This window comes from Neomonachus schauinslandi, chromosome 3 (genome assembly GCF_002201575.2).
Source record: "Neomonachus schauinslandi chromosome 3, ASM220157v2, whole genome shotgun sequence".
Lineage (NCBI taxonomy): Eukaryota > Metazoa > Chordata > Mammalia > Carnivora > Phocidae > Neomonachus > Neomonachus schauinslandi.
The window spans coordinates 139,392,408-139,407,037 of record NC_058405.1 but is presented as its reverse complement, the minus strand read 5'-3'; the positions used below and the strand labels follow the sequence as shown (position 1 = coordinate 139,407,037).

The 14,630-nt window shown below is 35.8% G+C and overlaps 1 protein-coding gene across 1 annotated transcript in view; it reads left to right on the top strand.

The window, feature by feature from the left end:
• TTN (titin) overlaps positions 1–14,630 on the top strand; it is a 269,090-nt gene that overhangs the window by 142,585 nt on the left and 111,875 nt on the right. Inside the window, 15 exon segments of the mRNA XM_044913684.1 lie at positions 134–217; positions 301–384; positions 517–600; positions 737–820; positions 949–1,032; positions 1,163–1,240; positions 1,655–1,738; positions 2,183–2,269; positions 2,536–2,613; positions 5,999–6,112; positions 7,443–7,511; positions 10,107–10,187; positions 11,110–11,181; positions 11,799–11,888; positions 12,921–12,983. Of these exon segments, the coding sequence (XP_044769619.1) occupies positions 134–217; positions 301–384; positions 517–600; positions 737–820; positions 949–1,032; positions 1,163–1,240; positions 1,655–1,738; positions 2,183–2,269; positions 2,536–2,613; positions 5,999–6,112; positions 7,443–7,511; positions 10,107–10,187; positions 11,110–11,181; positions 11,799–11,888; positions 12,921–12,983 (1,236 nt within the window).

Below are 14,630 nucleotides of genomic sequence, written 5' to 3'. Positions count from 1 at the left end.
CGGAAGTCCCACCTGTTAAAGGTATTTGTCACCAACCTTAGGCTTAATAAGACCTAATTCTTCTGCTCTTGAAAATATCTTGTTCCAGTGGTCTTCAGAGTTTCTAAATGTAATTTTACTAATATCTTTTAAGTGCCCGAGGCTCCCAAAGAAGTTGTCCCTGAGAAGAAGTTGCCTGTGATGCCTCCTAAAAAGCCTGAAGTCCCACCAGCCAAAGGTAGTCACCCCCATGTCACTGTGTTTGATACTGTCCATTTGTCTCTACTCTGTCTAATCATGAAAATACTAATATCTTTAAAGTGCCCGAGGTGCCCAAGGCTGCTGTTCCAGAAGAGAAGGTGCCTGAAGCTCTTCCTCCCAAACCGGAGAGTCCTCCCCCTGCAGGTAATAATGACACTACCAAAACTATTATTTTTTAAAAGAAAACTCTCTTCTTAGTGTTGTAAAAATCTGTTTGTAAAATATTTCCTATGCTTTAGTCGACTCTAGCATTAAAATGAGCTTGTCTCTTTCAAGCGCACGAGGAGCCTGAGGAAATTGCCTGGGAAGAGCCTCCAGAGGAGGTTGTGGAAGAGCCAGAGCCTGTTGCTCCACCAAAAGGTACTTGGCCGGCTGCTAGGTGTCCTTAGCCAATTTTCCACCCCTCTTGCCCTGAAAATTCTGGACATTTTGAGCTTTTTGTCTTATTTCTCATTCATCTTCACTGATTCTAAAAAATAAATTCTAATATCTTTAGTGACCGTGCCACCCAAGAAACCCGCCCCAGAAAAGAAACCACCTGCTGTCATTGACAAAAAACCTGAACCACCACCAGTGAAAGGTATTTCTCACTGCCATTAACCTCCGACAGAAAAATGTCTGTCTTTCAAGGGTTGGGTTCCACTGCTATACCTAATGATTTTCATGTAATTGAAACGATGAGCTAAAAACAACTAATATCTTTTAAAGTGCCCGAGGTACCCAAGGAAGTTGTTCCTGAAAAGAAGGTGCCTCCCGTGGTTCCCAAAAAACCAGAAGTCCCACCTGCTAAAGGTACATATAGCTGTCTAACATGTGATGGAGGATAAAACCTCCAACTCTTAAAAAGTATTTTGTTCTATGCAAATGTGATGAATGTTTACTAGCGACTCTTCATAATGTTAAAATACTAATGCCTTTAAAGTGCCTGAAGTTCCAAAAGAAGTTGTTCCTGAAAAGAAAATAACTGTTCCCAAGAAGCCCGAAGTCCCACCACCTAAAGGTACATGTCCCTAATGAGATTCTGCAGGAAAGCACTCACTCTGGCTTCAAAAGTTACTTATTATAGGAAACCCTGTTGTTTGTCAAACTTCTTATATTCACAATTACAAACCTGCCATTCTGGATTTTTAGGGTTTAAATGTTTTTAAATAACATCATTGGTTTAAAAACAGACAAACAAAAATAACTGATGCATCTATTATGTGCATCGAAGAGTTTACTAAAATGGTTTTGTTAATCTGCATAGGCCACATTTCTCTCCCTGCTATGCAGATCTCAGAACAGATTACTGGCCTTGTGAATTTTGTTCTTGGATTTGTCTCTAGGTTATTTGACCTAGATGTGAACTAGAGGTGGTATAAATTTCATGTACTTCTCAACTATCCAGAAGTAAATCTAACTAATATCTTTAAAGTGCCAGAGGTGCCAAAGAAACCTGTCATAGAAGAGGAACCAGCCATTCCTGTTCCCAAGAAAGTAGAGTCTCCTCCTCCAGAAGGTACACGTAAGACCATTAGTGAGCTTGCCATTCATGTCAGCTGCTAACTTAAGCCTTGTTCCTCTTTTTTTCTTATTCAATATCTCTCGGTCATTTTCTGTCCTTTATTTGTCTTAATCATTCTTAATTAGCTCTGATTTGGGTTATCAATCAGCAACATCTACAAAGGGCATCATAAGCTGTATTAAAGTTTCTCTAATGCGCACAGAAAGTAAGACAGAACTAGTGACTATAAATGACACTAAATGCCAAAAGGGCTTTCCAAGCGTTCAAATCAATAGAAACAGAAGTCAGTGCAAATAAGATAGATTTCATCTTCACAAAACTAAGAGAAAATATTAATTAAAACAAGGGAAGAAATCAGTTACTAGTTTTTATGCTCAGTGTTTTGTGCATTTTACACTATTGTTCCATACATGGAATTAAAATTAACTATCTTTGAAGTATATGAAGAACCAGAGGAAATTGCACCTGAAGAGGAAGAGCCAGTTCCTGTTGCTGAAGAGGAGCCAGAAGCCCCACCACCAGCAGGTACAAGGCAGAATCCTGTATTGTACAGGAAAATACATCATTTGATTTTTATATCTATTATGTATCTTCTTTAAGGTAAAATGTAAGTCTCCTCTCTTTCTTGAAATTCGACTTCATTGGCAAGAACAGAAGTCATTTGCACACACAAAGCTATAGAATTTTACAGTGTGCATACCAAAGGGATGGGTGTGATCTTCTTTATTCATTCATTAGTATTCAGCTTTTCATTGTAATCATTTGACTCAAAGAAATTCCTATCTTTCAAGTGCCTGAAGAACCCAAGAAGATTGTTCCAGAGAAGAAAGTTCCTGCTATCAAAAAACCAGAAGCTCCACCTCCTAAAGGTACTTACAGTAAAATAAATCAATATTTGCTTCATTTTTGTGTGCTGTCTAAAATTCGACTGTCTTTATTATGTATTGTGTTGTATTATGCACATTACTGTTAACTGAATGTTTTGTCAAATTAACGTGTACATATTGCATCTTGCAATTTTATATTATTAAATGCTACTAATATCTTTAAAGTACCTGAGATGGCAAAGAAAGTTGTCCCAGTGAAGAAAGTCGCAACTGTTAAGAAGCCAGAAATACCAGCAGCTCAAGGTATTCCCATCATCACTGATACCATTAGTATCATTGTTTTTTTAAAGTTATCTGTTGTCTGTCCTTGTTGTTTCAAAACTAGGGACAAAAATGTCCTTATTTTGTTTCCAATAATGTTAATACTTCTCCATTAACTGCATATCCTTTATTCTTAACATTTAAAATGTTTCTAAATACTCTTTTTAAAATACAACTAATATCTTCAAAGTGCCTGAGGTGCCCAAGAAACTTGTTCCAGTAAAGAAGGAACCTGTGCCTGTTACCAAAAAACGAGAAGCCCTGCCAGAAAAAGGTACCTACCATGAAGAAAAAATACAGATTTCCCTGAATACTGTCGTAGCATTTTAATAATAGTTCTTATGCAAAACCACATTTCACAGATGAAAATGGGGAAATAATGAGGGCAAAGAGAAAAAAAAAAAGAGATAGATAAGCAGGAGAAAACAAATAAATGAGATTCAGTCGTGCTATGACAGGGTTCCATGTGGTAGCAAAGCACCTCCTCTGATCCAAGGGGTAGAACAGCTCAATTCAGCATATTTTGCTGAATGTCCTACCACTAAAAAACAGCATACTAGAAAAAATAAGATCTGGTCCTGTCTTCAGGCAATTTCAAGGTGGTAAGAAGAAGGCCCAGCACAACTCTCATAGAGACAGGGAGTGATCACACCTACAAGAGTATCAAGGGCTATAGAAACACAGAGCAAGGGAAGATAAATTTCAGGAAGAGGCATCAGGGGAAAGCTGTATGAAAGAAATGAAAATTTAAGTTTTGATGGATTTTGACAGTGTATAGCAATTGAGGAAATGGTTTTCTAGGCAAAGGAAAGATTTTTCATCGAAAGGCACAGAGGTAGAAGAGTCTAGGAAGTTCAAGGACCTTCAAATATATTTGTACAATTTGAGTATGAATTGGTTGTGGGGTATCTTGAAAGAGAGTCTGGATATAAAGCTGAGGATCATATTTTGGAGTTCTTTGAATGCCCATATCGGGTGTGTCCTTTATTCTGTAGGCAACAGGAAGCTTCAAAGGCTTTGAAGCAGGTGCACCAATCAGTAGAGGTCGGGCTTCAGAAAGATGAATGGCAATAGTTCCAGCTGCTGGAAGACAGTGCTAATAGTCAAGAGTCACTGCAGATATTTAGGGTCATTAAGAGTTGGACAAGATCAGTGGTGGTAGAAATGTAAAAAGAGTGAGAGAGATGGGAGATCGAATTGGTGTCTATTATGGAAACAAGGAAGTAGAGGAGCCCAAGATGATTGTAAGGGTTGTAGCTAGATATCCATAGGAATGGTTCATTGGGTCGCTAATTAACATTAGAAAGAAGATAGTGAATATATTTTTCACTTTTCAAATATAGAAGCTGGGAATATACATCTGGAGCTTAGGAAAGAGAATGGAGCTGGAGATGTAGATCTAGAAGTCATCCACAGAGAAGTTAAGAGTTGAGAGTGCAGGAGTGATTGTTCACAGAATGTAGAGCCAGTTTTTTAAAGCTTCAGAGTTAGACCAGTGGAGAACACTGGCATTTAAGGGTACACAGAAGAAGAGAAGCAAATGAAGAAGGCTGAGAAGACTCGTTTATAAAATTGGAATGTCCAAAAGTGTGCCATGCCTCCAAAGCCATATTATCCACTAAGTCTTATAAAGTTCTTTCCACTGTATTCTTTGCCTGCTGTTTGCAGAATCTTGCACATCTTCTAAATTCTTAATAGTAAACAAAATCAATATCTTTAAAGTGCCTCAAGTACCGAAGGAAATCATCCCAGAAAAGAAAGTGTCCATTCCTATTCCTGAAGAGCCAGAAGCTCCACCCATCCAAGGTACACGGCTGCTCTATAAATCTTGGAAAGATGACAATTGTCTTCAACATCTTGCTTTGGTTGCAGATGGGTTTTATGTATTTGTCTGCTGTCTGTCTTTATGTAGTGAAGTTGTTGATATTTTGGGGTCATCTGAAGAATATGTTGTAGAGTTTAACTAAGTTGATATGTTGCAACTTAGCAGTTGGACGATTCTATTGTGAATATAGTCTAAAATATAATACTGTGTTTTTTAAGTTGAAGAGTCTCCTGAGGAAATAATGTATGAAGAAAAAGCATCCATAACCATTGGTAGAAAAGTGACTCCCCCTGTTGAAGGTATATATATATATGTAGATATATATATATGTATATGTAAATATAAATATTTTTAATCTCTTAAAGACTCCTGCTAGAAATAAAAAAACTATTCATAAGGTGATATTCTTTCTTGAAATTATATACAGAAGTATTCCAGCATATGCTTGCTTCATTTTTCAAATAGTTACACTTTTTTGAAGTAGAATCTTTAATTTGATTTTTCTTGATAGTAATTAATAATTCCCAGAGATACAGTTTACAAGGCAAAACTAGGAAAATTGCATTGGATTCTCAAACAATAACCCCACATCAAATTTTAAAAGTCATCTCATTTGCCATCAACATACATCAAATAAAGTAGTAAATAGAATGTTTAAGTATAAGAGAAATCTTACCTTTTTCTGTATAATTTGTATGAATTGTATATTTTTGTTTTTGTGACTACAATCTTTACATCTGTGTGAAATTTGTATGAGTCTTTGTGAAGAACTTTACACTCTCATGTCCTCTGTCAACATTCTTTAAAGAACGTGAAATTCAAAAGTATGTTGAGCCTGAAGAACCTGAACCTGAGCCACAGCCAGAAGAAATACCAATACAAGGTATTCAGTTAATTGGACTTAAGTCTTCATCATCATGTTCTTCATCTTCATATATGTTTTATGTTCTACATCTGTGTGTAAGATACTCTTTTAAACGTGCATTTCATTTTTATGTATCGATGTCATTTGTACTGTTGATCTCATGTCAGTGTGGCTTACACGGGTATTTCCTTTGTTTTTATTAGTGCCTTCACCATATTTCTCATCATCTGTGTACAAATTTTTGTGTTTTATGTTGGGTACTCTTTTATGTTTTATGTTGAATACTAATAGGAATTTAAAAAGCAAACTTTTTACTTGATATATATGTATATGTTTAAATTTCTACTGAGTATACCATATATCCACATGCTAATTAACATATACATATACTAACCCTCCTGAAATACTCTTTCAAGAACCTGAACCTGAAAAGAAGGTTATTGAGAAACCAAAACTCAAACCAAAGCCTGCGGCACCTCCTCCAGCTCCACCAAAGGAAGATGTGAAGGAGAAAATATTCCAACTTAAAGGTATAAAAATGCCGCTCCCAAGTTTTATTAATCTGCTTCAAACTTCTATTCAGTCATCCGAAACGGTGCTTGCAAGGCATGTATTATTTTTAAAAGTGTGTGGCTTTCAGACATGATCGAGCTGTGGGAATTGCATAGAGATCTGTGTTTTCTACTGCCTTCGGGTGCTTTGTCGGGACAGGCCTGACAGAAAGGGCATCACTGCTCGTTGTTAGCTTCATCCTAGACATCTGGATGCAGGGGCTGTCCAACTAACTTTCTTATGGAGAACGGGTTCTGATTTCAGAGTGTGATTGCTATGCATATCTTTGGGATCTTGTGCATTTGGAATGTATAAGAAAACTTTGCATGAAACTTTTAATGTTGCAGTAACAAATTTATACAAAAGCCAAAACTTTGTTCTTAAAGAATTTCATGTGTTTTAAAAATATACTATAAGTAATATATTTATGGCATTGATAGCTGATACGTGCTCACATGCCATCAAAGGAAAGCATATAAATTACCCATCACTGCTACCCCACTTTTTTTTTTTCTTTTGCAACTTAATAAAAGCCCAAACTGTGTCTTGTGGTAGTCCTCGGCGTAGCCAGAAAGAGTGATTATGAATACATTTGATACCCAGCATCTCTTCTCATTGTTAAATTTCCCTTCAATCTTTTTGTATTTAGATATTTCTTTGAACTGATGCAATATTACTTAATTCTTAAAATGACACCTTTAAAAGCTGAAATAAACTGGTGAAAACATTATTCTTTTTATGGTAATACAATGTTGTCTTATTGGTAGTGTCATGAGATTTCTCAATCTAAAATAATCTAGATATAATCTTAGCTGAGCACTTTCCCATGCTTACCTACACATGTACAAAGTCAGAATCTTCCAGAGTAAGACTGCTTCTCATGATTCTTGCCCCTCTTCACCCCTCCTGGCCAGCAGGGGTAACTTTCTGGCATTTTAAGTCAGACATAGAAAATGGGCACCTCTTACAAGGCTACCCATCTGTTCATAGTCCATGAAGACACACACTTAATACACTTCCCTTAATATAAACTTATACTTAAAGGAAAATTTCTTCTTCTTGCAAAGAACAAAAATTACCTTCTTTCTTCACCAGACTTAAACTTACTACTCACCATCAGAGTAAAAGGGCAATATTTTCATGGTTTGAACGCTTCCTGTGTGTTCTTTGGTGGCTGCTCTTGGCTGTTATCAATGCTGTTTGGCTGTAAGCAAAGCTTGGTTTTGACTCTTGGAGCAGATATTTAATAATTTGCTTCAGATAAGTCTAAATATACAAATAATAAAATTAAGATCATATTCTTTAAAGCTGTTCCAAAGAAGAAAGTTCCTGAAAAACCTGAAGTTCCAGAAAAAGTGGAGTTTAAGCCTCTGAAAGGTATTTCACAATCTGGAAAATGCATTTCTGTGCAGTATCCCTCCACTGGGTTCCTTCCTCTTCCTGTCTTCTAGAATGTTCTTTCTTTCTTTTTTTTTTAATAGAGTAGTCTCATTTATTTCTTGTATTTTTGTAGTTTTTATGGTCCTGGCTCATGAGTGTTGCTTCCTTTGTCTCCCATCAAATTTCATACATTCATGGATATTGTTTATCTTTGTCTCATCTACATATGTCTTCTTGTATTTTCCTCAACTTAAAAATATTAAATATTACTGGTTAGCTGAAATTAGCTTCAGGACACACCTTGGGTTAAAATGCAAAGACCTAATAGTAGAAAGCTTTGGAATTTCACCTGAACAACAGTATTTTGGCCAGTGTTAGAGCGCTAAAAATAAGTCATGTCATCCTTCTATACTATTGAGATGATTCATAGGGATTTCCTCAGGGCTTTCCTGTCACTCTCTCGTCACTGACTCCAAGACGTTCTTTCAGGCGTCAGATCTCACTGGGAGTTTTAGGGAGCATTCAGGATTGCTGCAGGTCATTTTTCAAAATTCATTTCTCTTGACACACTTAGACCCTAAAGAAAAATAAATGGATCATAAATTTTAGAAATTTTTCCACTTAAAATAAAGTTATTAATTTTTCCAGTAAGTATAATGGGTAGCAGCATTTTGTTTAAGTCATCAACACATCCAGACCCAGAAATTGAATCTGTTCTTGATTCACTCTGGAATTTTAGAAAAATCACCCATCTGAATATACATTTCCTGACTTACAAAATGGAGATTACAAAATAATATTACTATGGCTGTTAACTAGTAATGGAGGAAAAACCACTTAAACATCAAAATGACATGTAATAACATATAATGACTTTAAAAATAATAGCTGCAATGGTGTGTTCTGTACCTGAGTCTCAAATGTCAATAAGACCTTAAAAATAAAATAGAAATACAGAAAAACAAATGCAAAGATGTATTTCCACTATGTCCATTATATGAGTAAAGAATATATGCCATCCTTACATTAATTAGATGCATGGTCATCTTTCCACGTTTGATCAATGAAAATAGTTATACATTGAGAATACTGGTAACTCTAAAATAGTATTGAAAGCCAGCATAATTTAACATGGATAAAAAAATTTAATGTTGAAGTGTGAAATTTTACTTAAAATACTTGACAGAAAAAAATCATTATTTAAAATGAAATACATATTTACCTTTTATATATTTAAATTTTGAAGTTATGCAAAGTTATCTTTATCACACTAAAAAAAACCTATTTAGGGGCACCTGGGTGGTTCAGTCAATTAATATCTGACTCTTGATCTCAGCTCAGGTCTTGATCTCAGGGTCATGAGTTCAAGCCCCGTGTTGGGCTCCACAATGAGTGTGGAGCCTACTTAAAAAATGAAAACAAAACAAAACACCTACTTAATGAATTGCAAAAATCCTGCTTAAAGCACCAAATGGGAAATTTTTTAGAAATATCTAAAAATTCAGATTTCACATGAGTAAACAAATAGGCCGTTAAGTGATACAAATAAATAATGTTTTAAGCTGATTTTCATTGACATCACTAGAGAGGTAAGGTGGTTCAATAGTCACCCAGCATTTCTCTTTTTTCCACTCAAATCCATGATGGTTGTAGGAGAAGGAGGAGGCTGCTCTGTAATATCATCCATCATGCCCAATAGTCACCAAAGATGCAAGAGAGAATGAACTTAGAATTCCTTGGGTCCCTTTTAGTCTAAATTCAAGAACATTTTCTTATTCATTAAAAATGAGCTCCAAACCAGCTCTCAAATTCTAGAGTTTTATAATTTTAGGTCAGTATTATTTCAAAAGGGAGATCTTAAGAAATGATATTTTCCGGGCGCCTGGGTGGCTCAGTTGGTTAAGCGACTGCCTTCGGCTCAGGTCATGATCCTGGAGTCCTGGGATCGAGTCCCGCATCGGGCTCCCTGCTCGGCAGGAAGCCTGCTTCTCCGTCTGACCCTCCCCCCTCTCATGTGCTCTCTGTCTCTCTCATTCTCTCTGTCTCAAATAAATAAATAAAATCTTTAAAAAAAAAAAAAAAAAAAAAGAAATGATATTTTCCTTCTGTTAGGAAAGTAAGAGTGGTACTTTCACAACATCAAGGTCATCAGCCAGATCCCTTAGCTTTCTTCTCTCACCAGTGGAGAAGACTGGATCAATGACACTAACACTTACCAGTATCATTTTAACATAATAGACAGTTGAGATACCAATGTAGATTTGAACAGTCTACAATTGTAGATTGGGGCAAAATAAGAACCCTGTATTTGATCAAAGATTCATAAAGTCAATATAGAGTAACATCTTCTACCCTCATTTAAGTTGACTATATTTGCTTGCAATAAATGCAACGGAATTTGTCACAAGGCTATATAAATGTTTGCAGAGGAAATACCTTGAAGTGTATTATTTGCTTTTAAATTCTGTGATACTATTTTGCAACAAAAATTATTATGCACTACAGTTAACGAGTTTTGAAAGAGACCTTTTTCTTGTTGAAATTTACTTTTATATGAATTTACTTCAAAATTTGAAATCATATTCTTTTAAGTGCCTGGAGGTGAAAAGAAAGTTCGCAAATTACTTCCTGAACCTAAACCTCAACCAAAGGAAGAAGTTGTTCTCAAAAGCGGTATAGTATTTTTCAACTGTTTTGTTAGCTTTAAATTTACAAAAAGAATAGACTTGAAAGCTTACAAAATGTTTCTGTCTCTTGGTTTTCTTTTAATCAGATTACCTATTCATCAAAATTCATTTATAGTTGCACTGAAAATTGGGAAGGTTATCATTTCTATAGCTTTTTTCAAAAAACAAATTTTGTGAGCATTCACAGTTTTGAAGTTTACATGCATAGGCATAACTAAATTGATCATACTCTAAGCTAATAATAATGACCAAAGCTGTCATATTCATACTCAAATTATGTAGTAAAATACACTAAACCTATTAAATATTCTAAATTAGACCAAACTTCTTAAAACTTCTAAATTCAGTATTCAGTTTTAAAGTGTGATGCAGGATCATCAGAACTAATAAATAACATTTTTCTAAAAACTGAACATTTCTTTCTATTAATAAAATCTTAAAGAATTGGAAGCAAGATATTCATAGGAAGAATCGAGTTCTAACATTTTCCTCACACAGAATTACGGGTATCTAGACTACATTTCTTTGGATATCTCCACTTAAGTAAACTTTATGCTTATTTAAATACTCCTCATTATATTACAGTGGTGAATTATGAATGGAATCTGTTGCTATTCAAATTATTCATTTGTGTTTTGGTCATTTTTGCAACAGCGTTGTCTCTGAACAACAGAATGCCTATGTACGTGGATATAAAGTGACTCCCAGTGTTATTTTAATTAATTTGACTACCTTTGATTTAAAAAAAACAAAAAAAGCACTTCTAGCATAAAGGCTAGTTGTCCAGCGTACCAGGTCGCATGCTTTTCATTTTCCTTGCTTTGTGTATTATTTGCTTGTCAAGTGTGCTCAACATCTTCACTAGTTTGTTTGTCTTGGTTTACATATAAACCTTTTTGTCTTTTAAGTTCTAAGAAAGAGGCCTGAAGAAGAAGAACCTAAAGTAGAACCTAAAAAACTAGAAAAAATTAAAAAACCAGGTAGGAATCTCAGTAACAATTACCTTTTAACAAAATGGACATTTAACAAAAGGTTTATCTTGTAAACATCATTGGAGTTAAATATAAGCATAACTTCATATTTTGTCTGTGAACTAGTCTGTGCTTTCCATTGTCTGCTTTCTGTTTAAAGATCTTTATAGTAATTTCCAAATCCATTCATGTATTTTCCCATACTTCATTATTGTTATTACTTTGCCCCTTGTTCTTCTGGTAGCAGTGATTGTGAAATAATCAGGTCGGCTGCAAAATAACTACATGGGAGGGTGTCAACAATTGTGGCACAGAATTTGGGGGCTTTTAAGTGGGTTGATTGTTATCATTAGCCTATTCTCAAAGGGTGTATTTATTGGGAACTGTTACGGAAGTGATTTAGGAAGGGAGAGCTCAAGGGTTGCGACACAAGTGGGTGGAATAAGAAAAAGTAAAATAAACTGAGAAACAGTCAAGGAGAGAAGATAGAAATTAATTGATACAATATAAGGTTTTGTTAAAAGCCATTAATAGAGCTTTTGAAAAATAGTTTGATCTGATTATTTCAGGTCAGTTGATTTCTAAGTATTCAAATAACACTAGAAAATAATCTCATTATCTTAAAGTACCAGAGCCACCTCCGAAAGTTGAAGAGGCTGAAGTACCTCCAGCTACTGTTACGAAAAGGGAAAGGAAAATTCCTGAACCAGTAAAAGGTACAAACTTAAGGGCACTGTCTTAGTTGTCTCTAAAAATGCAAATATGGGGGCGCCTGGGTGGCTCAGTTGGTTGGGCGACTGCCTTTGGCTCAGGTCATGATCCTGGAGTCCCGGGATCGAGTCCCGCATCGGGCTCCCTGCTCGGCAGGGAGTCTGCTTCTCCCTCTGACCCTCCCCCCTCTCATGTGCTCTCTCTCTCAGTCTCTCTCTGTCTCAAATAAATAAATAAAATCTTAAAAAAAAAAAAAAAGAATAGCATCTTCTGCCCACGGACTTCAAAGACCTTTCCCATCCAATTTATTATCTTCATGGCTAAACTGCAGAAATGAGAACAAGCATAGGCTATATCTGACTATGAAGGGCACCAGTCTTGGGGCGCCTGGGTGGCTCAGTTGGTTAAGCGGCTGCCTTCGGCTCAGGTCATGATCCTGGAGTCCCGGGATCGAGTCCCGGGATCGAGTCCCACATCGGGCTCCCTGCTCGGCAGGGAGTCTGCTTCTCCCTCTGACCCTACCCCCTCTCATGTGCTCTCTCTCTCTCAGTCTCTCTGTCTCAAATAAATAAATAAAATCTTTAAAAAAAAAAATAAAAATAAAAAAATAAAAAATAAATAAAAATGCAAATATGCGTCATTTAAAAAACCATCACACTGGCATTAGTATGTGAACACAGGACCTTAATCTATTCATCACATACGCTTTAATTTTCGTTACCATTTCACTCTTAGGTGTACTTGGCTAGTGACCAGACACTTGTTAAATTTAAAATAAGTTTTAAGCACTAGGGAAAAAATGGATGATGAGATGAATAACAACATTAGAACTTTTACTATATTTCCAAATATTTTGTTTCAAATGCAAAATAAACTTCTATCAAATACTTGATTTGGTGACCATATATGTTTAAATTCTACTATCTCCCAAGATATATTAAGTCTGCTCAATTTTGGTTTAATTTAGTGAAAAACTTCAAAAATCTTAAAAAAAAAAAACCTTCAAATAACCTGCTTACAACTGTGAATTATTTTAGTGCCTGAAATTAAGCCAGCAATACCTCTCCCTGGACCTGAACCAAAACCAAAGCCTGAACCAGGTAAGCAAGCCTATCCCCAATGTCAACAGCATGTTCCTTCATGCTTCTTTTTTTTTTTTAATGTAAGAAACTTTATCTAAATCCTTTTTGTCTTTTTTATTTTATTATGTTATGTTAATCACCATACATTACATCATTAGTTCTTGATGTAGTGTTCCATGATTCATTGTTTGCATATAACACCCAGTGCTCCATGCAGAACGTGCCCTCTTTAATACCCATCACCGGGCTAACCCATCCCCCCATCCCCCTCCCCTCTAGAACCCTCAGTTTGTTTCTCAGAGTCCATAGTCTCTCATGGTTTGTCTCCCCTTCCGATTTCCCCCCCTTCATTTTTCCCTTCCTGCTGTCTTCTTCTTTTTTTTTTTTAATTTTTTTTATTCTTATGTTAATCCCCATACATTACATCATTAGTTTTAGATGAAGTGTTCCATGATTCATTGTTTGTGCATAACACCCAGTGCTCCATGCAGAATGTGATTCTTCTTTTTTTTTTAACATATAATGTATTATTTGTTTCAGAGGTACAGATCTGTGATTCAACAGTCTTGCACAATTCACAGCGCTCACCATAGCACATACCCTCCCCAATGTTTGTCACCCAGCCACCCCATCCCTCCCACCCCCCACCACTCCAGCAACCCTCAGTTTGTTTCCTGAGATTAAGAATTCCTCATATCAGTGAGGTCATACAATACATGTCTTTCTCTGATTGACTTACTTCACTTAGCATAATACCCTCTAGTTCCGTCCACATCATTGCAAATGACAAGATTTCATTCCTTTTGATGGCTGCATACTATTCCAGTGTGTGTGTGTGTGTGTGTGTGTGTGTGTGTGTGTGTGTGTACCACATCTTCTTTATCACATGAAAAAGTGCTCAACATCCCTTGGCATCAGGGAAATCCTTCATGCTTCTTACAAAGAATGTGTCAAATAACAAAATTCAACCAAGCAAATGAGAAGATCTAATTGGCTTTACTAAACAATTCATGAAAGGGGCAGCACCCTGTCTAGCAAATAGTCAATTCAAGGAGTTAATACAAAATGGAAGGTTTTTACAGACAGAGGGTGAGGACAGGAAAGTCATGAGCAAAAGACAAGGATTGTTGTAGGTTGTCTGCTAGAGGAAAAAGCGGGTTTTTTTTTTTTTTTTTTATCATGTAGATTATTTCATTCTTTCTTTGGGGGATGGAGAGGAACCAACAGACTCATTGGTGCTGATGGAAAGAAAAATTTGCGGGCTGACCAGTTAAGGCCACATGTGTTTGGGGAGGCTGAAACTGCAATTAGACTGGGTGTTAAGTTCCATTTTGGGAACTTGGTCTAAGCGACACCATTTTGAGCCTGTGTGTGTGTGTGTATGTGTGTGTGTTTTAACAAATATATAGTTATTTTAAAAAAGGAAGTAAAAAGTCGGCATGCCTCAGATGATTTATAATGTCCCAATATATTTTTAGATTATATTATTTTTTTACTCAATATAATTAAATATATTGCAATATATTGAATATATTATTACATTATACTGTATATAGATCATGCTATAGTTAGAATATGTTATTCTCTGAAAAACTAGTGATTTGAAAATTTCAAAGTTACATCAGAAAAGGCAAATAGGCCACCAAATGAGATTTTAGGAAGAGA